This window comes from Alosa sapidissima, chromosome 17 (assembly GCF_018492685.1).
Source record: "Alosa sapidissima isolate fAloSap1 chromosome 17, fAloSap1.pri, whole genome shotgun sequence".
Classification (NCBI taxonomy): Eukaryota; Metazoa; Chordata; class Actinopteri; order Clupeiformes; family Clupeidae; genus Alosa; species Alosa sapidissima.
The window spans coordinates 11,912,616-11,938,701 of NC_055973.1; the positions used below are offsets into that span (position 1 = coordinate 11,912,616).

The 26,086-nt window shown below is 40.5% G+C and overlaps 2 protein-coding genes across 4 annotated transcripts; both read right to left on the minus strand.

Moving 5' to 3' along the window:
• Positions 1–9,188: 9,188 nt before the first annotated feature.
• eif1b (eukaryotic translation initiation factor 1B) lies at positions 9,189–14,290 on the minus strand. Its single transcript, XM_042067710.1, has 4 exons — positions 14,085–14,290; positions 11,869–12,032; positions 11,374–11,475; positions 9,189–11,115 (listed from the first exon to the last, which is right to left on the minus strand). The coding sequence occupies exons 1-4, from the start codon at positions 14,113–14,115 to the stop codon at positions 11,071–11,073; spliced, it is 342 nt and encodes a 113-aa protein (XP_041923644.1). The 5' UTR covers positions 14,116–14,290; the 3' UTR covers positions 9,189–11,070.
• A 434-nt stretch (positions 14,291–14,724) lies between these two features.
• Positions 14,725–25,482, minus strand: zgc:163022 (putative ferric-chelate reductase 1). Of its 3 annotated transcripts, XM_042067707.1 has the most exons (20): positions 25,383–25,482; positions 24,659–24,710; positions 24,314–24,395; positions 22,572–22,604; positions 22,179–22,365; positions 21,841–21,974; positions 21,497–21,594; positions 19,400–19,503; positions 19,341–19,366; positions 17,991–18,185; positions 17,060–17,161; positions 16,808–16,949; positions 16,600–16,707; positions 16,409–16,524; positions 16,088–16,174; positions 15,835–15,926; positions 15,641–15,699; positions 15,322–15,459; positions 15,185–15,210; positions 14,725–15,047 (listed from the first exon to the last, which is right to left on the minus strand). In XM_042067707.1, exons 1-20 carry the CDS (start codon positions 25,471–25,473, stop codon positions 14,958–14,960), a joined length of 1,962 nt encoding a protein of 653 aa, XP_041923641.1. In that variant the 5' UTR covers positions 25,474–25,482; the 3' UTR covers positions 14,725–14,957. The 3 variants fall into 3 exon arrangements, with proteins under 3 accessions (XP_041923641.1, XP_041923642.1, XP_041923643.1); XM_042067708.1 differs by lacking the exons at positions 24,314–24,395; positions 24,659–24,710; positions 25,383–25,482 and adding exons at positions 22,690–22,764; positions 24,181–24,251 and having other exon boundaries at positions 19,341–19,503; XM_042067709.1 differs by lacking the exons at positions 24,314–24,395; positions 24,659–24,710; positions 25,383–25,482 and adding an exon at positions 22,690–22,767 and having other exon boundaries at positions 19,341–19,503.
• Between the last annotated feature and the right edge of the window lie 604 nt (positions 25,483–26,086).

The window sequence follows — 26,086 nt, forward strand, 5'->3', positions numbered from 1 at the left end:
TGACTATCACCTCAAACTGTCAGGTGAACTATTCAGCATCCAAGTTATACTGTTTTATTGACCTGAGTCAGTTTGATATAGTGGGTAAAAAGAAATGGGAGATTCCATTGAGGAGCCATATTTTGCTAGATTATTTATTTAGAAGAGTCTGCACTATGGGTCATTTATGTATTTATCTTAAATGCATGTTAAACACAGAGAAAGTGCATAAAAAGAACATTGCAGTAAAACGTCAACTATCCTAAATCTTGTGTAGGCAAACACAACAGGCCATCGTCATTGGCTATCAACAGCACAGTGCCATCTGCTGGGATCCTGAGGAACGGCAGGTGAGTTCATCTAAACAGACATTCCATATTTGACACTCAGCCAAACACTCACCACAGGACCCTCCCCTCTTACCCCAGCCTATGCTCATAGCAATACCCAGGGATGGGTCTGTGCCAGCCATATTTGGTGCTCACACACAAGAAAACTCCTTTTTATTTCATTCATGGTTCTACACACCATGGCAGGAAAATACATGATGGGCGTGTTATTGGATGGCAAGGAGAGCAGTAGGCTTTACATTTCTTGTGGCTGGCAGGCTAGCTTTCAGTGCTCAAAACCTGTAGCCTACTCCAGGTCTATCCGCACATGGTTCTGCAATCTCATATTACTTTCCTACTGGTTTGGCGAGAGTTTACTATAAAGCTCCAATCAGTCAGTCACTAATTAACACTGGCAAAACTTGGACGACAGCCCTCATCAGCCGAACCAATTTTCTTTCGTCTGCATTTTCTGAAGGGCTGTGTGTGTGATGCAAGCCAGAGAGTAAAGGAGGCGTGTTGTGTTAAAACTGTACTTCATAATAAATCAAAAGGAAGGATGCGGAAGTCTGAATAACTGACGAGTAGAGAGATAAACAAGTTGGTGATAAAGTGACAGGAAAATATTGCACAGAGCTGATCAAAGAGTAACAAGGAAGAGAGCTCCAGATGTGTGAATCTCAATGAGCTCCACACCTGCACCTGGTAAGCACATCAATTAATACGCCTGAGATTATTGTTTGGGTATGTTGGCCTCTACCAAAGTAACTGTTTGAGAGAATGTGCCACGCATCAAAACACTGATTTGGTTTAAGTGTAAATGAACTCATCATGAAAAAAATGGGTGAAGGTGTGAAGTGAATCCACGATTTTCACAGCACTAATCACTAGTAAGCTTCATGGGGAAAAAACTGTCCAGAAATTGATTGTAAATCCTTCCTCAAGTCATATAACGCCCCTCATAAAACGGATGCAACCGTTTCATCATGGCCTTTTTTTCTGAAAATATACCAATGGTGTGTCACAAACCTTGAGCTCATTGTGAAAAAGCAGGGGAAGGGGTTGAAGAAGCTAAAAAGGTAAGATGTTGAAGAAGCGATCTCGCTCCCTCTGCTGGTTGAGTTCATAGACAAACCACAGTAAAGGTCATGGGGAGTCGCACCCACATGCGGCTGACCATTTATAATAAAACACTAAAATGCAAACGTCTGGAAGATTTGCGATGGCAGTGGGGCACTGATTGGAGATTTGTGAGTAATAAATAGAAGGGTATAAGCAATCAACTTGGGAAAAAACAGCAGCAGCTGGTTGGCCTCTGGCAAAAATTTAACAAAAATAACAGAATCCACTGACTGCCAAGTCTAGCGCTCCATTCAGATGTTTTACAAATAGGAAGCATGCATATGCAAGACCTTTTCTTTTTGTTCGCGCCTTTACATTCTAGCATATAGGCTTGCTTGGTCATATCCATTTTTTCATTAAGCGTGATCGGGGAAGAAGTTTCTTTCCCATGTTGTAGAAGCAGGCCTACTACACAGTGCTCCAAATTATTATGCAAATTGGATTTAAGTGTCATAAACATTTATTTTTTTTGTTTTTCAATTAAACTCATGGATGGTATTGTGACTCTTTGGATCATCGAAATCAATCTCAGACACCTGTGATAATTAGTTTGCAAAGTGTGCCCAATCAAAGGAAAACTACTTAAGAAGGATGTTCCACATTATTAAGCATGCCACAGGTTTTAAGCAATATAGGAAAGAAAAAGGATCTCTCCGCTGCTGAAAAGCGTGAAATTGTGCACTATGACAAGGTATGAAAACATTGGATATTTCCCGAAAACTTATGCGTGATCATCACGATACTTACTCGTACTGTGAAGAAATGTGTTGCTGATTCAGAGCACAGGCGGGTTCGTGCAGACAAAGGCATAATAAGGAAGGTTTCTGCCAGACAAATTGATAAGATTAAGAGAGCAGCTGCTAAAATGCCATTGCAAAGCAGCAAACAGGTATTTGAAGCCGCTGGTGCCTCTGGAGTCCCGCGAACCTCAAGGTGTAGGATCTTCAAGAAGTTTGCAAGTGTGCATAAACCTACTATTCGGTATACAAACAGTTTTGTTTATGGATGAGTGCCGTGCAACCCTAGATGGTCCAGATGCCGTGCAACCCTAGATGGTCCAGACGGTCATGTTTTGGGCCGGAATCATGGGGAGAGAGCTGGTAGGCCCCTTTAGGGTCCCTGGCAGTGTGAAAATGACCTCGGCAAAGTATGTAGTTTCTGACTGACCACTTTCTTCCGTGGTACAAAAAGAACTGTGCCTTCCTTAGGGACTGTACGATATTTACCGGGGGGGGGGAGGGCCGGTCGTCGGGGGGGGAGGGCCTAAGAGAATTTTTAAGCCTTAGGGGAAGGCCCAGGAGAATTTGCCTGGGGGGAGGGCCGAGGAAAATTATTTTTTCCTGATCCATGATCCGTTTTCGATATTTTAAAAGGTTTGTAGGCCAAAACATGATTCACGTCTCTTTGACAGAGTGGGCGAGTCCAAAAAGTCGCAACCCTACCTGAATCTCCCACAACCCCACTCGTAAGTTTGCAGGTTTTTAAACATGGCGTCTAGCAGTGTTGCCCAAAATGAAGCGGTCACTTAAGCCAAAGAGCAGTATCTGCAAAAATGCGGCACTAAGAAAAACAGCTTTTTTGTGTTTTTCTTACACCAAGTATAAGCATCAAATTATATTCAACAACAAGGGGTATCATTAGATAGATCAAAGTGAGGTGAATATTAAACATTTTGTTTTTTGACATTTAGGCAAAATTTGTATTGCATTGCTGCACACCAAAACCATTGACAGCTTTGCACACTGCTGCTTATATTTGTCAAAATATATGTTAATTACTTTTTGTAAAATCTGACTGACTATTTTGAATGAATATGATACTTTCACTGGCATTTAATATCATGATAGACACCTAATGTATGTGAGTGTAAATGGTAGTGTGCCTTTTTAGAAGAAAGTCCAGGGCTTTTTTTTAGTCCCAGTCTGTCCCTGTGCACACACACACACACACACACACACATACACACACCCTATAAGAGTAATGGCAAGTGAAACAAAGGCAGAATGCAGTAATGGCATGTGAAATCAAGGCAGTAAGGGCAGATACTGCACTCTGCCTTGGTTTCACTCTACTTCTATACAAACTGCAAACTAAAAATGTAAATTTAGCTAAATTTATATATAACAGATTAAAGAGCAGACCATGTACTTCTTATTTGTGCAAAAACACTTTTTTTTTTTTTTTAAAAGTGCAGATACTGCTCTTAGCCTTTGTAGGGCAGCGCGGTCACCCGCGGTTATGAGTCATAAAATATCTTAATGATATTCGGGTCATTTGCGGGCGGGTCAGTTAAAATTAATTAAATATATATTTTCTACAAATAGGCCTACTTAAAATATCACGAGAAGACTAGCATCGATACAGTAAAGTCAACAGTAAAGAAGCTGAAGATGCGAGTTAAAATAATAAAGACACCCCTTCAGGAAAAGCGATAGGCTATATATTTCCATTCTCTATGTGAAGAACGGATTGTATGGTATACAATATGTTGGTGAATCTATTTTCACACCATGTGTACCCTGTTTATGCAATAAATCAGTATATCAAATGGAATTCCATTGTTTTTCTGCATTTTTTTTACCTGTTACAACCTACCTCAATAGGTGTTACAATCTACCCCAGTAGTTGGGTAGGTTGTAACAAAGGTACACACTGTATTTGTCATAATCTCACAAATTCTGTAATATAGTTGAAGAGATTTAAATGGTTGCCACTTGTAGTAGACAAATGTGGGTACTTTGCTAAAAAGTTCCAGAACTGTAGCTTTAAAAGAAATGGTAGTTTTAGGTGCTGAAGAAAAATGTGTTACAACCATACCCGGTCTCCCCCAGTATCCTACAAATGAGTCACATACACATGCACACATACACTTTTCCTTTTCTTCATAGTGTCTCTGTGAATAAAATCAAATCCTAGTTTCATTAAGATAGCCTAGTATCAGGGTCAGATGAAACTACATTTATTGAACTAAAAATATGAAATAATAGAATCTAAAAACAATAGGCCTACTAAACAATTAGGCTAAAAACAAATTCAATGCATGTACTATTTAGCCTAGGCTACTTGGCTCTTTTTATGTTTCCACAGGTTTCACTGATTATATACTGTTATACAGGCTTAACTTCATCAGACCCTTTTGTGCATAATATAAAAACAACACAGGATCTGTGCCAAACTAATTTCAAAAGGGCACAATAATTTATTCAAGATAAAATTAGAATGGACACCTAGGCTATGGACTGGAGTTAATCTCCTTGGAAATGACAATCGATTTTACCTCACCACAATGTAAAATAATAATAATAAATTATTTAAATAGAGAATTATCTTGCTAACTAACCTTGGTAACTAACCAAGGTCCACTTTACTAGCCTCAGTGGGTAAGTAGCAGGTATAAGACTTGACATGAGTTATGAAAGATCAAAACACGTGAAGGCTGTAAAATAGCACATTTTCAACAAGCTAAACGTCTGCTAGCAACTTACATTTACACATGCACGTCAGCAGCAAACCGAATTTAGCCTACTGGAGGAATCTACGTAGCGTTTAGTCATTCAACGTTGACATTTGCTTGAGAAGTTGAAGTCGTTCGTTCTCTATCTCCGTTGCTTCTAGCGCCACGGTGGTTAAAAATGGTAAGGTCTATAATAGGGGTGTCTGAAATGGCTTTACATTAAAATGTTCCTACAGTGAAAATAGAGTTGACTTGTTGACTTGTATTGTAGTTGACTTGTATTGTAGCCAACTGTAATGATATTTTTTCACAATATCAGAAAAAATATCTGATCCCCCCAAAACTGATATTCCTGTCTCTTTGGGGGGTACTGGGTCTTCATTGGGGGGTATAGTACCCCCCAGTACACCCTGTAATTCAAACTATGAGTAGGGGGGAGGGCCTAGGAGAATTTTTTGAGCCGGGGGGAGGCCCCTGGAAAAAAAATTTGAGGCAGAACATTTGAGGCCAGGCAGAACATTTTTAACCCGATCGTCTGGCGACCGCCCCCCGCTAAATATCGTACAGTCCCTTAGCAAAATCATGACAATGCACATAAAAGGAGAGAAACTCATGGTGTGGTCCCCATCTTCCCCTGACCTCAACCCTATTGAGAACCTTTGGAGCATCATCAAGCAAAACTTAATACTCTGGGAGGCTATTCTGACATTTTGGCAGCTCTGGGAGGCTATTCTGCAAAGACATTAAAGCAGAAACTCACAAGTTCAATGGCTGCAAGTTAAAAAATTGTGAAGGTGATATCAATGAAGGGGTCCTATGTTAACATGTAACTTGGCCTGTTTTTGATTGAAATAACTTTTGATTTAATTTATATCATCTCCGAATGCTGCAAATTCAACAAATTACCATTTTTAGTTCTTTACAACCTATAAAATGTCTTGAAACTCTGTTGTGCATAATAATAATAATAATAATAATAAGTTTATTTTATATAGCGCCTTTCTCAAACCCAAGGTCGCTTTACATAGTAGGAAGGCAGGGAAACACAATAACAAACAAACAAACAATACAAGAGACAAAGGCAGGGAAACACAATAACAAACAAACAAAACAATACAACAAAGACAAGTTATCTGTATGGAACTATGTGTTGGGTGTGGAGGAGAAGTGTTCATTAAACAGAAAGGTCTTGAGATGTGCTTTGAAGAAAGGAAGAGAAGGACAGGCACGAAGGGGTTGGGGGAGGGAGTTCCAGAGTTTGGGGGCCAAGGCACTGAAGGACCTGCCACCCAGGGTGGAGAGTCTGGAGCGGGGGATAGCCAAGAGGTTTTGGTCAGAGGATCTGAGTGAGCGGGAAGGAGTGTAAGGGGTCAGGAGGTCGCAGATGTAAGGGGGAGCAAGGTTGTGGAGGGCTTTGAAGGTGAGTAGTAGTACTTTGTATTTGATCCGGGACGGAACTGGTAGCCAATGGAGTTGATGGAGAATGGGGGTGATGTGTGCTGATCGTCTGGTATGGGTGAGGAGCCTGGCTGCAGAGTTTTGAATATATTGTAGTCTTTGAAGGGTTTTAGTGGGGAGACCAAGGAAAAGTGAGTTGCAGTAATCTAAACGGGACATAATGAAAGAGTGAACCAAAGTCTGTGCATCACTAGCAGAGAGGAAGGGTCGGAGGCGTGCAATGTTACGGAGGTGAAAAAAAGCAATCTTAGTGAGTGATTTGATATGAGGATCAAAGCTAAGGGTGGAGTCAAGCTGAATGCCAAGGTTTTTAACAACAGGGGTGGAGTGGACAGATGAGCCATCAATGTTGAGAGTGAGATGGGGAGATTTGGTGAGGATGCTTTTAGGGCCAATCAGCAGAATTTCGGTTTTGTCTGTGTTGAGCTTGAGAAAAAAATTTTGCATCCATAATTTTAAGTCAGAGAGGCATTCAGTCAGTGAGGGAGCGTGGTGGGGGGTCAGAGGGAGAGGGAGTGGTAAGATAGAGTTGGATGTCATCTGCATAGCAGTGGAAGTTGAGACCGTGGCTGCGAATAATCTGGCCAAGAGGGAGGATGTATATGAGAAAGAGGAGAGGCCCAAGTACAGAACCCTGGGGGACACCACGAGTGACAGGGGACTTGGGGGACTGATGTGGACCAAGTGTTACAAACTGCTTTCTGTTGGTGAGATATGACTGAAACCAATTGAGGGCTGTGCCAGAAACACCAATAGCAGACAGACGGGAGATTAGAACATTGTGGTTGATGGTATCGAAAGCAGCACTAAGGTCAAGGAGAATGAGAATGTTAAGTGAACCAGAGTCAGCAGACAGGAGGAGGTTGTTAACTATGCGTAGAAGGGCAGTCTCTGTACTGTGACATGAGCGGAAGCCAGATTGAAAGGGCTCATACAGGTCGTGTAGTTGTGAGGCCACCACTCTTTCCAGTACCTTGGCCAGGAAGGGGAGGTTGGAAATAATAATTTGGAACAGTGCATTTTGAGTTTTTTATTTTTGAAAAAAAAAAAAAAAAAATACTCTATCATTGGGAGGTTTGTTCAATAATTCAAATTATACTCTTAACGGTTGATGACTTACAGACTGTCATGTGCATCAACTAGGAAAATCTGAGAAAAATGTAGGCTAAATTGCATAATAATTTGGAACGCAGTGTAGGCCTACACTCAAAACACAGACTAAAGTTATTGCCATTAAAATGCACCCTACACAACAAACAAACATAGGCCTACATGGACATAAACAGAGGGAGGAAGTCTGGCAATGAATCGGAGGCATCAATCATTAACTCCGTTACAGCTCCAGTCTCCCTTTCTTGCGCGCCTCCTTGCCTGAATTAATTGAGTGGCACGGAGAGGACGCCGGGTAGCCTCGGGCTTCTTTCACTCCACCGTCTGTTCCTGAAATCTCGGAGAGGTACGGGCAGGAAATTGCTGACACAAAAACACCCACACAGCCGGCCAGAGTCTGCGTCTGGACTAGCACATAGCCTACCACACCACGCCTGGCACAAAACACTGATTACTTGTCAGTGCTGGGGCATTTTCAGCCACTGCTAGGAAAACAAGCTGCTGGTTTGACAGATGAGTTTAATTTTCTTCAAATGTTTTCTACAAAAAAGGGTTTAGACAAGCATAAGACACACTGAATTGTTCTGCTCCTTGGGCCTACTAAATCAGCCACATCAATATTCAGTGGCATGCCCCAAGAAAAACAAAGGATGCTAAATTCCACCTAAGAGGGGAGACATATGGCTTCGCAATGAAATTACAATCTATCCCTTCCCTGCAGGTTTTATGCACTTCTTTAGATGCAGAGATCAAGATTCTTTTAATCAGCCAGCCTGGTTCCAAATCAAGTTGCTTGATGCAGACTGAAACAGTAAAGATAAAGGCAGGTTGTTTGTAAAATGTGAGGTGGGGCAGACTGGCCCTCTGTGTTTACATCCTGACAGAGCCTAAATATAGGGCCTAGCATAGCGGCTTAAGGAAGAGAGCCCTCATTTGAGCGCTGATTAAGATGCAGGTGAGGAAGTATGGAAGAGGAAGTGAGGAAGAGATGAATCCACTGAGAGCATTAGTCAGACCCACAGGGGGAAAACACAGAATGATGATAAAGCAAGATCACCATGTCACAGCAGCAATAAAACTCAAAAGCATTCACCCTACCATGAGGTTGTATTGAGGACTTGGTTTGTGGGTCAGATGTCTGTAGACAAATTCATATATATTCAGATATATAAGTCTGCTTATATAACTGTCAATTTACATTTTAACATTAGATTAGGCCTGTATGGCTAAACTCGGACTAAACTATATAGAGTAGATGGCAAGCATAATCAACTACTAGGCTTCAATTTAACCTTTTTATTCCAGTTTTTTTTTAACTGTATTTCTTCAGTTCAACTTCACACCATTTTGCACTAAGCTGATAAGGTCACAGAAACCAGGTGAGGCCCAGACAGACAGAGCCACACTGAGTCTCTCTGTCTCCGTTAAATGCCACCCCACCTACCTCAACTCATCCTGTGCCGCTAAGCGGATTTCTGGCCACGTTTCTGCCATGAAGATGAGGCCAGGGCTAAGGGGATTAGCACAGGGAAACACAGGACACAGGTGGCCGACAGTGCGAGACAACCGAGGAGAGGTGTTCCGGCAGGAGCCCAGCCATGGCAAGCAGGTCTGGGCATCAGAGCCGCCTGCATCGAGTTATACTCTAAGCACAGAACAGTGGCCTGAGGACACAGCACAACTGGCTTTTGTCTTTGACTGGATCCAAAATGAACACGCAGAGCTAAAACAGAGAAATCAGTTACCTGGTTTATTTATTCAGCGCTAACGTTTAACAACATGATGCTCAAGTATTAAACTGCTGTGGCTTAAACAAAAAATAAAAAGCACTCTCATGCACTTGAAAAGGTCAAAGGAGGAATATCACATTGATCATTTCGTCATTTGAAAGTCATAAAACAAAGCATGACGCAAAAGTTTAGCAACCACTGTCTGAGAGAGAAACCGTTACGGATGTTTGAACATAATCGAAGTTATTGCTAGGCTAAAACAGTATAACATTAGCATTGAAGGTAAAAATACCACAAAAAAAACTGAAAAAAAATCTATCTATAATTTGGTTCATAGACAGTGCTCCATTATTATAGTTCAGATAAAGTCTTGATTAAATCCAATTCTGCAGAGGGTGAATAAAAATGATGACCTGAAAACATTTGACAATTGAACAGTCTGTATGAAACTCACTACTTTTCCCCTCATGTAACAGTCCTCAGTAAGAATCTAACCACCAGAGAGAGTGACATGGCTGACTGATGCAGATTAGGCACAACATGAAGGTCAACAAGGTCCTGGAATGCCCTGATACTTCCCCTGGAATGTCACCATTAACTTAGACAGAACCTAAGAGAACAGATCACCTTCCATTTTCAATGAGGCAGCTGGATCATTTTCTTAAGTGTATCTTTTTGCAAGGAATCGGTTTTATTTATTGCACAACTGTAAGGTCACGTCCACAACGGCAACAATATTGCACAATTTGGTCCATGGTACGGTTACGATTCATTGCATCGTTCCCCAGATAGGAAAGAGCAGTGTATTTTCATGTGGTTTTCCTATGCCACAAGGGTTGCAAAATACAGTACTCTTCAACCACTGCTCCCCCCAACCAATTTACTATAAGTAATGAATGTTTTGTTTTTCTGCTCAGAATGTGACGTGAACAGCTATGGCCACGTCAGCGTGTCCGCTACCTCTGATCCGACAAAAACTGACAGGTGCAGAATGGAGCCCAGCACAAGCTAGTTCGTATTACAAGATCCCTGGAAGCTTGCCCTCACTTTCTCTCGGGCGCAGGCCAAACGTTGGCATAATCTCATTACCCTGTGACTTCTGCTCAATGAACGTGGCCTCACAGTGTTAGCAAACAAGTGCAGACAGTCCAGAGAAGAGAGCCGCAGAGACAGACATATGATCAAGCATTTCCAAGAGGTCTCTGGTTGTACTCAACATCAATGATGGAATAGAAAAAGCAGCCAGCAAAATATGATGCACCATATATTGCATAGATAAGAGGAGTCATTACACCCACTTGTACCAAATTACCGATTAAGGTTGCGCCCTTTACGTTGAAAAACCAAACCAAACCAAATCACATTCACCCACAGACTAAAAGTGGATTTTCATCCTCTTAAAATGGCTGGCTTTACAAGTGGTTTACACTTGTGTCCATATGCACAGCAGCAGAATTTGTCATGAATGATGATGAGCTGTTGCTCCCACTGAAGACTAATAAATTAAAAAGACTTCGCCACAATCACTGCGGGTGTTTACGGCGAGTGAATTCACTATGGAAAAATGACTAGGGTTTCAAGCCACCATGGTGGAGCAACTGGAAAGAAGCACCATACCCAAACCCCCATCCCCTCTCCTATTACAGCTTAGAGTGGAGGAGAGGGGATGGGCTAGGGGAATGAGAGCCAGAGATTGGAGTTGTTGTTGTTGTTTTTGCATTGAAACATTGCACACCATTGCACATTTATTGCCGTTTGGAGTGGTGCATCAGACATGTTGCTAAACTTAAGATGTCAACGCATTGTCAGTGTGAAAGCGAGGGGAGGGGATGGGGATAACGGTAGGATGTGTGGCGGAGCCCTGAGTCCTGAACCCCATGGCATCACTCTAGAAGCCGTGCACCTTCAGCTGTTCCTCCTTCACAATGTTGATCTGAAGCAAACAAAGAAAAGGGAATTCAAAAACAATAATAATGTTAGAAAAGGCAGAGGAACAATTGGGCCACACTTCATGATTACTATTACTACTCCTACTATTTCATGTCTTCTCTGTAATAACACTTTGTGTAAGGTAAATACTGTTGCAGGCATGTTGAAGTAGCTGTAATGTGGTTCTCTAGTTATACTTTGGTACATCTTGATGCTACATAGCCCAAATTCCCAGCAATGCGGATGGGTTTGCACAGCTCACCTCCAGAAGGAACTGGCAGATGTTTTTCCTCTGGTCTCCCTGCAGCTGGATGACCTCCCCGTACTCCGGGTGCTCAATCACAGTGCCATTGCAGGCAAATTTCTTTAGACACACACACACACACACACACACACACACACACACGCACAATTAGCTTCCTCATGCAAGTCATTCCTCAGGTCCACACTCAACATAACTAAACCTCAGCAATTTGTTAGTTCATGTCTAAAGATTAATTAAGTGCTCTTTTTGCTAATTTGTGCAAGCCGAGCACAAACTAAACAATGGCCAAACACAAGCAAACACCAGAGGTCAGACTGACCCCTTGACCCCTGGCTTAGTGTGCTGAGCAGGCCAATGGCAGCCAATAAGCTCAGGCGTGTCTGCTTCGTTTTATGACAGTAAGCCTTAAATAAACCCTACAAGGGAGACAGACAGGATTATGGCAGTGGACGGACGCCCTCAATTCGGAGCCTTGCGGCAGAGAAGTGTTACCTTTTTGAAGGCTTTCACCAGTTTCTTCTTGTCGTAATCATTGGCGATGCCCTGCACAGTGGTAAGCGTTTTCCGCCCGTTCCGCTGCTGAATCCTTATGTGGATTTTATCTTCAGTCCCTGCCGGGAGTAAGTCGTCACCCTTGGTTGCATCAGCAAAGGGATCTAGAATGGGGAGAGAGGGTGAGACAGACACACACCAGATTATCAAGATGAGCTTCCAGTGTAATTACAGGCTGAGGGAAAGTCATAATAAAACTGTTTCAGAGGTAAAATGTCATGGAGGATTAGGGAGTGGTGTTCTGTTTCACTCAGCCCAACTCATAGCTGAATGAACAACATTCATCGATTAAACTATTGGTCAATCAAACAGGTTATGGTTATGTACCAATGCGCTCACCCTTATCAACAAGCTATCACAGCCTAGGGAAGAAAACTCCATTCAAGCAATAATCAGGCAGAAAAGCAAGAATAATATAAAAGCCAAATAGAAAGGAACTGGCTGCCACTCTCACACATTAACACTTATTCAGGAATAGCAGAATAGGGGATTTGGGGAAAATATCTTATTGCCATTTCTCTGACAGATATTCCGATTGTGATTTGTTATGCTACACAAGTCAAGCATCAATTCAAGATTCACTAGGCTATATAATATTTTTAAAATATGTGGTTAAGCATTATCCATTAAGATGACATCGAAATATTAACTATACTAATCCCAGGATGAAAATGAAAATATTCAAATTACTACGACATTGTTGAAATGGGCCACATCAGTGCTTCTGATCGATAAGCATGACTATCACACAAGGACATGATTTCAGAAAGAATGTGACAGGCTACGTGACATTATTGACTATTGTGTCAGTCACAAGCTGCACCATTAATCGAAGCCTTTGGGATTTGCATTGGTTCAAATCGAGACTTCGATTCAGCCCTAACGGTATGTCTGAACGGTAACTTAGCAGCTATCGAATACAATGGCATAAACTGGCCTAGATCCTGTTACTGCAACAGTTGACTCGCCTTCGCAATAACATTAGCTGCTAGTTTGTTGTTGATGCTACTTGGGCCTTAACATTAAACTAATGGCACCAGTGAATTCAATTAAGGTTTTATCAAGTCAGGTGTAAATTCAACTGGTTACCAACGTCACCTAACAGACGAATCTTCCAAGACAACTATCAAAATAGCAAAGCTATCAAATAAACACAATCAATGTAAAAGTTTGCATAGCTAGCGAATGATCCAAGTAACGCTAACGTTAGCGTCTCTATGTCAAGGCTAGCGAGCAAACACAACAAAACATCTTCTTTTGACTGGCTGAAGGATATCGGAACTCCCCCTATTACCGTCGGTCCCGTATTTCCACCGTCTTGCGTGTATGCGTCACTTAATATCAATTTCTATACAAACCAAGACACCAGACTCCTAAAGAAACGCAACCACCCACACCATAGGTGTATCTAAATTAGCTATGTACCAAAAATGACATTTTACCGTCACTCAAAGACAGTGTTGTAAGGCTGCGTGTACACAACCGCTTGGAGCTCCAGTGGAATTTTAATTTCACGACGAGAATTCTCGGTCTAACCGTTCATGTGCCGTTGAAACGGTGTAAATAGGCGACCCATCAGGCCAGCACTATAACTCCGAGCGTGCTAAACAAAATCGGATATTTCAGGCAGTAAATGCTCCCGTTAACAAACAAACCAGATTTTGTTCAAATCTACAGACCTATGGCTACTGAAAAATGTCAGGTTAATTTAGCAAATGTTATTCTGAAGTGTTAAAACACATCGTTGTTTTAGAATTTCTGAACAAAAGTGGTGATAATTGGGGGTGTTACGATAACTGGGTGACTTGCACCACACGAAGGCCACAAGCTTGCTAACGTTTCCGAACATGTTAACGGTAAACGTTAATTGGCTGTTAACATAACAGCCAAATTAAACGTAACGTTAGGCTTATTATCGCTATAACATAGACTGGCCCAATTTAATTAGATATTTAACCTTTCAAGTACACCTTTCAAGAACTATAGGTCTGAACTTCCGCAAATTTGCCGGTTTAACTTACACAATAAGCTAGCTATCGCTAACTAGCTTTTAGTCTGGCTAACACTGTTCGTTCTCTCCAAAACAAAACAAGGGGCTTTCTAGACGACATCAACGGTTAGCCATTTAGCTGGGTGGCTAAAGAGGACATACTTACCGAAAGTTTGGAGGTTCTGAATAGAGGACATGCGATATTAGGACGATTACTTTGTGGAGATGAAAGTCTCAGCGATCTGGGCCGCTTTCTTGGCGTATACAGGAGCTCCTTGGCTTGATAATAAATTTTATATGACTGGAAACGGCAGACAAACTGCTCTTGCGTCCAACCAGGCCGGAGTGCTCGGATAGAATGCCTGCTAACAAAAGGCTAGATTCTACTGCTTTGCAGAAACGTTACTGCCCCCTACACCAGCGGAGTGGAACGAGAAATACAATAAAATAAAATAACTCAAAAATCATACAAACATTTCAAGAGACTATTTCTTATACATTTTAAGACGAGATTCTCTATGATGATAATATTGCTGTGTGAGTTGACTTTTCTACTAAACTACACACTGAAATGCATTAGGCTCTATTAGGCTATTAATCTCATTAATATGACCTGGGGCAATCCTAGGCTGGTTACATTTTCAGACGTTTTTGTGAAGCCATTTCTAATATGGTGACAGCTACAAAGCTGCTGCATCATTTTGCAGCATACCCTTTCAAGAAGATATAGACCGCCATCTAGGGGACAGAATTCATTTTGACAGAATTAATCTGACAGGAGATGTTTACAATAAATTCACATAATCTGTTTATTTAGGCCTAGGCCTAGATAGATTTATTGACAATGTTAATGATCACAATGACAAATACCCAGACATTATGGCACAACACCAACAATAACAGAGTTTATAAATCATCTATTTGAAATTAAATTTGGCAGGATGATGTAGCCTACGTGATATTTAATAAACTGACAAGTTGGTAGCCTAGGCTAAACTTCTGTGTGTGGTCTTCTCTGCTGCTTTGGTCATGCCTAGGCCTACGCCATTCCAATACCAACCAGCAGGGCTACAAGAAAAGTCAGATTTCCCAGGAAAAACACTAACAGGAGAATCACCTCGATGTGTACCTACAGGACAGAAAAAAATTGGACTCTGATATGACCTTTGATCACAAAACACATGCAATAACATATGCACACAAGTAGGCTAATCTACACAGGCCTCTGCAACTGATAAGCTCACACATTTTTCAGTGAGTACTTACAAATCCTGAGACATCTCCATCTTCATCTGTAAGGATGCAAAAGCATCAGTAAGCTACAACTAGCAGAATTTAGAATAATCAAACAGGATATCCAAATCACCTCTCTCACTAAACAGCATAGAGCTGTGCTACCTTACCTTTTCGTTTCCACCTCATGTGTAGATCTTGCAAGGCAAACAGCAGTGCCTCCCAGCCCACAAACCCTGCCATCACCTTTTGCATCCACCTGTCCTGGGAGCTCTCCATTATTTGCAAGCCCGTAAATATGGCTGCCACTGGGGAGAGGGAAGGAAGGAGAGGTGGAAAAATGTTTAGACCTTCATGTTCATACATGATATTTTGCCAGTCGCTTATCCATGATATATTATTTTTCGCTTGCAATGCCACTGTAAAGATACTGACTTTGTCAGACAATTCAGAACAACTCAAACAGTACAAAGCTGAAATATGTATTACCTGCCAGGCCTTTGATTGCTACAGCATTCAAAACGTGGAACCAGTTGAAAACAAATCTCCTGGGGGAAAAAAACAAAGGCTAATAATGATGTAATAAACAGATGCGGATGCCCTCCAAATCATGTGAGAATTAATTTAAGAATAGAGAGCACATATGTTTTGTGTACATTCTAAATATTTAAATATTTGCTTACCATTGGTGTTGTGGGCCACAACGAAAAAGAGCTGCAAAAGGTTGAATAAAGGCCAAGATCATAACCAAAACGCCAAGTACTGGGTGTGCCCCCTGTGAAACACAAGCAACCCCAACACGCACGCACACACACGCACACACACGCGCACACACGCACACACCATTATTACAGGTAACTTATTCACATTTTTGTTTGCTTTCATTTTTCGAGAGGTTAATTGAACTACAAATAACAGCACAGAGGTCACACTCACCCCCCTCCAGCCTTTGAAGTAAGAGAAAGCCAAAATGAACGCAATGATGGTGGCAGCCACAGAGAGCCCCATCAGAGATACATGAGCCTGAGCAGAAACAGACATGAAGGGTAGAGCCAATCACAACTCATAAAACACCACTCTGATTCTCAATATGCAACAATAAGCATAATAATAAGCCACAGGCAATCAATACCAGAATACACTGAGACAATTTTACTTAAATGCTCCTGTATGGAGGTCATCTGGATGAATCAGTGTTAGTCACTGTTGCAATCTCTCTTTAGTATCTACAATAATTGTTTTGCCAAAGAAGCTCACCAGAAACCACAGGTCTTTACCCAGGCACCCTCTTCCCTTGGTGACAGCCTTCAGATAACGTGCTATAAGCATGCCAAGGCTTCCCGTTGTCATCCAAGCGATCAACATCAAAGCACCTGAATGAGAGGAAAACATGTAAACAGGTAATCCCTCTAAGGTTCAAGAGCATTACATACTTAATTTTCGCTCACCGTGTGCTTTCATAATTTGAGGTTTCTGTGCGGTGACGACTTGAGGTCTGGTGATGTTAATTTTTTGATCGCTGGCAAATCTAGACGTTCCATGATACTGAAGTGCACCTGTGATTTAAGAAAGTGTTGGAGAGAATTTTTAAGTTATTGAAGCTTGAAGTTCACTTTGCTACTGTAGTGTTACAATGCTTATGGTCTGATCCCATACCATTATTTGTACCGCCATAGGCAAACAAAATGTAGTAGATGGATCCAACTGCACTCCTTTGGGTACTGATGACATTCTTGGATACAAAGCTACAGCTGATAACTCCATCCACAAATGATGTTTTAATGTCAGAAACATTTCCCTTTCAGGAGGTAAGCACACAAGACTTCAGTTTGGATAGGCCATCCTCTCTGGTTTGCTAAAAACATTGAACGCAGTTACAGAGATGTCAGAAAAAAATAAGAGAAGTACCAGTGGCAGGATTTGTGGAGCCCTTCTTCCTGTAGAATAGGCATGCTGTACTTGAATAGTACTGTTGCTATCCATTCCGCATATGTAAATGTCATCATTTCCCTATGAGAAGAAAAATGGGAGTATAAACCACAGAACCAAGAATATTACCAAGAGGACAGAGAAGCCCACTCTTCAAACATGAGTTAAGTTGGTATCACGTTAGTTTAGGTTCAGTAACGTCTGTATTAAGTATCATTACACAATAAGAAATTGTTCAATAAACACCTAATAAATGGGGGTGTTGAGCACTAGTTTGTATTAATACATATACTAGTTTGTATATGTATTAATAGTTAACATGTGTTCCTGTGGGATCATTTTTATATGTTTCTCATTTACTGAAATGTTTAGTTTAACCATGTGCTACGAGAAAATGGTTCCCTTCATCCAAAGTCTCTCTCTCTGGAAATTTCCAGAGAGTGAGAAGACTGTTTGCTGTAGGGTGTCTGATTGTCTTCACCCCAAGGACACAAACATGTTAAGGGTATAAGAACTGGCTTCACCCACAGATGTGTGGGATTGTTACTTGACATTTGCTCTGGGTAACAGTCTTCCGGTATTGTGAATAAAGCTGCAGTCTCACACCTGTTGTCTTGGAGTAATTTTGACCACATTCCCTAAAATGTTACTATAACCTTCGGTCATGAAACATTTTCTCAACAGGAAGGTATAATTTAGCATTTAATGCAAATGAATAAGAGAGTGATAAGACAGTAAATCTAAACTGAGTCTCAGGTATAGCCTACCTTTAATTAAAGTCTTACACAATGACCTAGACAGTAAATTGTGTTTGAACAGAAGTGTTCAGCATACACTGGCATGATCAGCACTGCAAACATCTATATTCAGGCATATGGACAGACGCACACAGTGTGGGTTATGATCGTACCATAAGCTGATCATCAGAGAATCCAAAAGAGATGTACCCTGTTGATCTACCGTATATCTCAAACTTCACTGATGAATCAGCAGGTGATGTCATGGCAGACATGAAGTAACAGTCAGCGCTACTGGCAGGGTCACAGTCATTGGGTTTGCTAAAGCAGACCTTACTTTCTCCACAGTCAACACTGGAGATGGGTACCTATAGAGTGAGAGACATACAGACAGAGCACATTCTGATACCTAACACTACTGAGCACAAGTAAATTCCTTTAACTTTCAACACAAATATGACTCCAGGATAGCATATAACACTTTATCAAAATTATTTATTTATAAAAACCCTTATGCTTTTAAAAAGGTGAGCAGCTTGCAAACCCTAACATTGTTTCTAAGACCTTTAATTATAGGGAATTACTATGTTTCACTCAATGATCACATAATTTTCTTGGGATCAATCTAAAGACAACAGAAGAGATGGTCATAGACTTAAGTAAAAACGGAATAACAATTCCACTCTCCAAGAATGGTGAACTAGTGCGGGTCTCAAAACAATTTTGATGTGTCTATACACAACCTGCCAATACAACATAAAGCTTCTTTATATATATATATATATATTTAAAAACTATAAGAGAGAGAGCATACCACTTAGTATCTCTCACAGGTGGTCTTAACCACAATGTTCCATAACCTTTGTTGCCCAAACAAGTATGGAGGGGGTAACAAGAGTCCTGCATAATCTTAGCTGTCATTTTCTCCAGGCGGTCATAATATACTCTATCCATTGTAATTGTCAGCCCAGCCATTTTTCCTGCCCTTTGTTCAGTGTATAAATCTTCTCAGTAACCCCCGCATTCCCTCCCCATCCCACAACACAGTAGCTCTACACACTACATATCACAGACATAGCAAACATTTTCATTACATCAGAATTAACATTGAAAGACTGCAACTTCCTCATACAGTACAGGCGTGCACTCAATTTGTCCAGCAGTGATGAAAGCTGATCAGTCCATATCAGCGTATCATTAAAAACAACACCCAGGAATTTGGATGTGTTTGCTCTTTCTACAGTTGCACCTTTAATTTCCACTGCCTGCAGTTGCTCTCTTGTTTCTTCTAAAGTCAATCACTAACTTGACATTGAGCTCCAGAGAATGACTTTTATGGCTTTTATGGGATAGGGAAGGGGGCTTATGAGGAAAAAGGAGTGGCTCAGGGAGCAGTTGGACCCGGAAAAAGAAGGTTATTATCCACACATTATTGCATCACGATTTAACAACCGAGTAACAGCAGCTAGTGTGTCATTAAATTGCATTATCCAATATTATTGACTTCCGCTGTAGGTTCTTACATTTGAGAACAGACTTAATGCTGGTGGTCCAGAAGGTGGAGAAGGTAAGAGGGTGGAGATGGGCCGAGTTGTGCTTCCCACTGGAGACCTGCTGCTGTTGTAGACAACCACTGGACTTTTGATCCCAACCCAATAGTCACGGAAATTTTGCACAAATGTGACACTGGAAAATAATATCACACAATACAACTAGAGAATGTAATTCCAGGGAATTACGAGTGCATGAAAATGCAAAAATGGCTGCTGAATGAAATATAGTTGAATATTGTCTAAAATATAATCTAGGTAAAAAGATGGAGGTCAGATAGAGAAAAAAGCTGGCGGGGAGTCATAGTTGATGACAACTGACAGTTGGAATGGACGAACAGTTAAATAGTTGAGTAGTTTAAATAGTTAAATTACTTTAAAGCAAATTATTGTATTGAGGACTTATTTTGAAGTTGAGGACAGAAGAAACAGTTGGCGGGAGTTGTAGTTGATGACGACTGACAGTTGGAATGGCTGAACGGTTAAATGGTTGGATTGTTGCTAGGGTACTTGAAGTCGTTGCTAGGTTGTTGCTAGGGTATCCATGGTGGCTAAGTATCAGAAATAAAGGAGTTACTACAGTGGTTTGCTAGTATAATCATCTTGGTTGCTATGGAAACTGACATAGATGCTTAATTTCAATGGTTGCTAAATTGGTTGCTAGGTAGGTGGTGGTTTAATATAGTAGGCTAGAGGCATAGTTGATGATAACTGACAGTTGGAATAGTTGAACAGTTAAATGGTTGGATAGCTTAAATGGTTAAATTATTTAATAGGGAATTATTGTAGTGGAGACTTTTATTTTGAAACAGTTGTGGGCAGAGGAAACAGTTGAACAGGATCTGTAGTCTTAAGAGAGCCAGATTGTATGCTTAAAGCCTGAGACAGACAGTTGCTGGAGGTGGCCGGAACCATAGACTGTATATACAGTCTATGGCCGGAACCATATGGCTCTGGCCGGAACACTTGGCATAGGATTCCAAGTGCCCTATTGTGATGCCATAATCGCCAATGTTAAGTCTATAGGAACATTTTTAATAGTTTTTAATTAATAGTTCAAAAAGTATAAAAGTTACAAAGTTACGAAAAATACATTCCACACCTGTCTAAGTAAGACCTACGTAACACAGTTTGAATGAAGTTTCTACGTTAAACGGTTGAAGCCGCATCAAACGCGGAAAAAGCGTTAGAAGAAGAAGAAGAAGAAGAAATCGGATAACAGTAGATTGCATTTTCATGCACTCTAATTAACCGCATTAATCACAACAGACCAAAAATACACATCCCTATTTGATCTTGACTATAGGTTCTGGAATACGTTCTTAGATTGGAGCATAAGGAAAGCTTCAGTCTGAGCCCATTAAATCATGGGATCCTGAATCTGTGGCTTGATGTTAATAATTCAAACTCACTGTTTAAAACATTATTAGGATTAAAGACAATGTTGTTAACCAGTGTTATACCATATAGCTTATTCATAGAGGTTCTGAAGAGGTTGGCCTACAACAGGGGTCACATTATCATTATGGTTGCCCTCAAAGGGCCGGTTGTAACTGAAAGACTATCATGATATGTATAATACACATTATTGTACAATTGCCTCTGTATTACTTTTATTGATTACCAACAAATGAGCCAGCTTTGAAAGTAGACTTACCATTACCATGACGACAAGCATATATTCAAATGTACAACTATTTTACAGTTTATTATCCGGGGTCCGGTTCGCCCTGTCGGGACTTATTTTCCCAATAATGACCAGTGTTCTATACATTATCCCTTACTTTTAAAAAAAATAGTTTTGTAACATTTTGTAATATTCTGTGCATCAATATATATTAATTTATATACATGTAAAAATATACTGTGGTACCCATTCACATTTCTCTTTGTTATTATAACATCATTTATCAGATTAAGAAACCCTCATCATCACTCATCCATCAAATTTTCAAGTGCATAACAAAGTGTAGGCCCCTCTAAAAGCAGGCTCTCGCAGGTCACATAAAATGATGTGGAGGGCCCTGAGTTTGACACATACAATCTTTATGATCTACAATCAGAATTTGATTTAATCTGCAGGCAAAAATCCATGGCATCAATGGCACAATATGAAGCAGCTGCATCACCTGAACTCTATGTCTTTGAGCTGTCCCGACTGAGGAGTCTTCCATTTGCTCTGAACTGAGTTTTTGTTGTCACCAGATGAGTGAGAAACAGATGAGTTCTGCAAGTAAGAAGGACCAAACATATCATTGATTGTCAGTCTTGTAAAGAAATCACAGTGGCTCCCTCCCATTGAATTGCTTGTTATGATAATGACACTTCAGACTTGAGATGAGAGGGTTAGGTAGCCTAAACAAACTAAAAGGAAACTTTCAAGGTGTCATAACATTTGTATTGGTTAATTCAGTCAGTCAGTCATTCATCCGTATGGTGTATCTGTTTGGGCCTGTGATGCCAAGACACATACAGACAATCCACCACAATCCAGGAGTCTATTTTCAGCTCCGAACAAAGAGAAAGCCCCAACAGGACTGCTTCCTCCAACTTCTCTTGCTTGTAACAGGAAACCCTGGAATGGTGTTGAGTATGCCCTGAGAGACACTGGAAACACAAATCCATCTATGATTTTTTTTCTTTAAAGACCTAGTAAACAATTTGCCAAGCCAAAATCATAAAATAGTCCACCCAGATTAACTAGTATGAAGTAGCCTACTTCAAATTCAAAGACAGAATTCAATCAACTAGGCCTGCCACTTATTTGAAAGTAGCCTAGGCTTCCCACAATATCAAAACTTGAATCACAACCTGTGATTTCATCTCCTTCGCTGTAATCATATCGATCGATTGTGATGGTGAATGGTGGCGGACTTGACGATGGGCTTGAGTCTTGGTGTCGTGGCGTCATGTCATCGCAGCTCTCCGTCACTAGACCTGAACTATAGCCGTTTACTCGCGCACAGGCTAGGAGGAGCAATAATGGAGAGATGCGCATCTGAAAATAAGACACCATGTCAAACCACAGAAAAGTTTCTATTGGGGATGTTTTGCATTACATTAAGCTGTTCCTTTCAAGAGAGCTACAAACCCATTCTAGACAATTCTAGACAAACGTTAGGCTGTGTAATTTAGCCTATAATAGTTCGCCTACTGGTAGTCTAAACAAGTTTCACTTAGCTTAAACAAAGATGAAAAATGTACCTTTATATCCAGTTCCAACGAAATAAGAGTAGCCTACATGAAAGAAAGCACGGACCTTTATTTTCTCAAATGAATAGTCATTTGTGCTTGTTGTGGGCGGAGCAGACAAAATGCATACCCTCAGGTGACTCAGGGGGCAGGAACTTTACGTAAAGGTGCATCATTCTGGGTAATTGCGCATCATGGTCCACTTCTATGAATTTATGAAGGTAGAAAGTGTCCTTACAATCAGACAGCCGATGATGAAAATGAGGCAGCATTGTTTTAAAAAGCAAAGGAAACAATGCATTTTTCAACCAATAAATACAGCCAGGTGGTAATGGTGTCTATTGTAGGATGTACAAAACACGAATCCCCACTCCCTCTACACATTCCTACTGGAACTTCAAACACAAATCCTGTAACATCCTGTAAACTTAGCCTACTCTGAAAAGGGATAGGGGCTAGAAATAAACAGGGCAGAATAGAACACAATCCATGCGTTTTGATATAAAAAAAAAAAGATAAAAAAATTAAAAACACGATACAGCATGAGTAGGCTAATTCTTCAAATGCTGACATTGGATTGGCTATGGCACGTTTGTGACACCTTTGTCTGACAAACCATTACCAACACAGCTAGTCACTCAAGGCTACCACTGTTCCTAAAGGCAGTTATAGCCTAGATAGATAGATTGCACAAGGAGGGATTGCACACGTGTGTTTAGGCATTCCACCTTTGGCCAAACCGCTTTCTCAGTGAAAACCTCAGAGTTGTGGAATAGCATTCCTGTCATTATTAGACAAAGCACCACATTCACCATGCACATTTAAATTAGGCCTTAAGAAATGGTTGAAAGCAAACCAACGTTGCGAACATTTCTAGTCATTGATTCTTGTCTCTGTGTTTATGTTCATCTTATTTCATGTTTTATTTTCTATCTCATTACTCAATTTTATTATTCTGTACATATCACTGTGATGTGTGTGTTGGGTCATTGGCCCCACTCATACACTTTGTCTTTTAATTTGATTAACATCAACTCCTGTTCAGGGACAACAGATGTAAATTAGCCTTGTGGCTATAATCTGGCCCAATTACTGTATATATTGAGCATTGTCCCTGTCAAATAAACATACATACATACATACATACATACATACATACATACATACATACATAAATAAATAAATAAATAAATAAAAAAGATACTTTATTGATCCAAGGGGAAATTCAAGGTCTCAGTACAGTCATCACACACAACATGCACTTACAGCAGAAAAAGTAATATAAGTATGTAAATATAAAAAACTCCACTGCACAATAGAGACAGTAGAAGATAAAAAAAAATACTAAAATACTAAATATACTAAAAAAAAAAAAAAATAATCAAATATCCACATAGTGTGCTTGTAGTTCTATATGCAGGGTAAGAGTGAGTGTCACGAGAGTGAGTGTCATGGTGATGGTGTAAATAAGTAAGTCCAACAGTACAAGAATAAAGTCTAGAGACCAGCATAAAATAAAATAAAAATAGCTTGTTGCTACTTGGGAATTTGTCAGCCATCATGCCACAGACCACTATACCATCATGGAGATCCAGCATAATGTGACAACAGATCTTGTTACCTGCTTGTTTTTGTCATAATGGTCTGCAACTCCCCTCCCACCTGCCACACCTGTATTAACCTGACTCTCGCCAGATGAATTTCGCGGAACGAAATTCATCTAGCGAGACTCAGGTTACACCTGTATAGCCTACCTTTAGAGTGAAAAAAATGTAATCCACAGGATTTAATCCGCAGGAGGCCACAGAAGGTTTACTCCATTTCAGAGGACATGCCCTATAACACAGATAGCACAGATCTGAGAGTAAGCCTAAAACAGTCAATGATCTTAGACTTGCTACTGACTTAAACAAAGTCGCAATCCTTATTCTTCTAGATTTGAGTGCGGTAATCGACACCATTGATCATAACATTCTAATACACCGCTTTGCGAAGTGTGTGGGTCTCTGATAATGTCCTAAACTGGTTTCAAACCTACATTACTGGCAGAGATTTTTATGTTAGTCTAGGAGATCATGTGTCTGTAAAACATGACTTGCCTTTCAGTGTACAGTAGCCCAGGGGAGCTGTCTTGGTCCTCTGCTCTTTTCCCTATATATGTTTCAGTTAGGAAACATCATAAGTCAGCATAATGTAGACTTCACAGCTATGCAGATGATACCCAATTATATTTCTGCGGAGACACAGTCCAGATGGCCCTTGCTCCCTTATCACATGCTTAACCTCCATTAATGAGTGGATGAGCAAAATGTTTTTAAAGCATGATAACAAAACATAGATACTTTTGGTTGGATCAAAATCAAAGCGAGACATCGTTCTCCGTAATCTTGGGAACCTGGCACACCAGGTCAAACCAAAAGTAATAAGCCTAGGTGTCCTCTTAGATACAGAGTAAGCTTCAAGGCCCATATCAGTAACAGCTTATTTCCACCTGAGAAACATTGTCGTGCTGCCCTTTTTAACTACATACAGAATACAGAAACACATACAGAAAAACTAATCCATGCCTTTATCACTAGCAGGTTAGACTATTGCAATGTACTTTTTACCGGTCTCCCAAAAAACATATAAAGAAATTGGAACTCGTACAGAACTCTGATGCTAGAGTTTTAACAAAGACCAAGAAGAGAGTGCGCATCAACCAGCGTTAGGTGAACTGAAGGTAGCCTAATAAGGTGTTAATCCCCATAGAGAGTAAAGAAGTTATGCAATAGATTACATTTTTTTTACAGTAGCGAGTAATGTGTAGGCTTAATACATTACTTTTTTGAGTAACGACCCCAACACTGAGTAGCCACCTGCAGGCGCCAATGACTACAGACGCTAATAATTTCAGATAGGACCACACACGCATTTGCCAGGGGTTCAGCACCGCATGTCATTTCAAAAGTAGACAGACAAAGCCTATGCTATTTGAAGTTAAACAAAACATACCGTATTTGAGGGCGGTTTATGACGCTGCTTATGAACGCAGTAGGTCTCTTTCAAAATGTCCTGTTACAATTGCAGCTGCTTCCGATGTTGAATATTTAGAAAGTAGCCTACATGACGACATTTTTGAGCTAGAGTCAGATTTTTGGCTTATGGTAGTAATTTGCTAAATAACTAAATCAAGACTTGAGTGATATCACACAAGGCGCACAGAAGTGAATTAAATGAAATAGGTTAACATGCTTCATTTAAACATTGCAATAGGCCTACCCACCCAACAAACCCAGAGAAGGCTTGGTAGATGTTTCGGATAGATGACAGCACCTTGTAACCGATTAATAGCCCAATTCTCAGTTTTGCAATAAGCAGTATCATCATAGCAGTATTATCATATAGGCCTATCATCGATAATCGTTCACATTTTACTATAGGCTAATAACAACCACTGCACCTCAGCTGGAGTTGCAGAGGAGTCTCAAAAGTACAGGGAGACAGAACGCGAATGACTTGAGTATGAATATCACACTTTTTGAAAA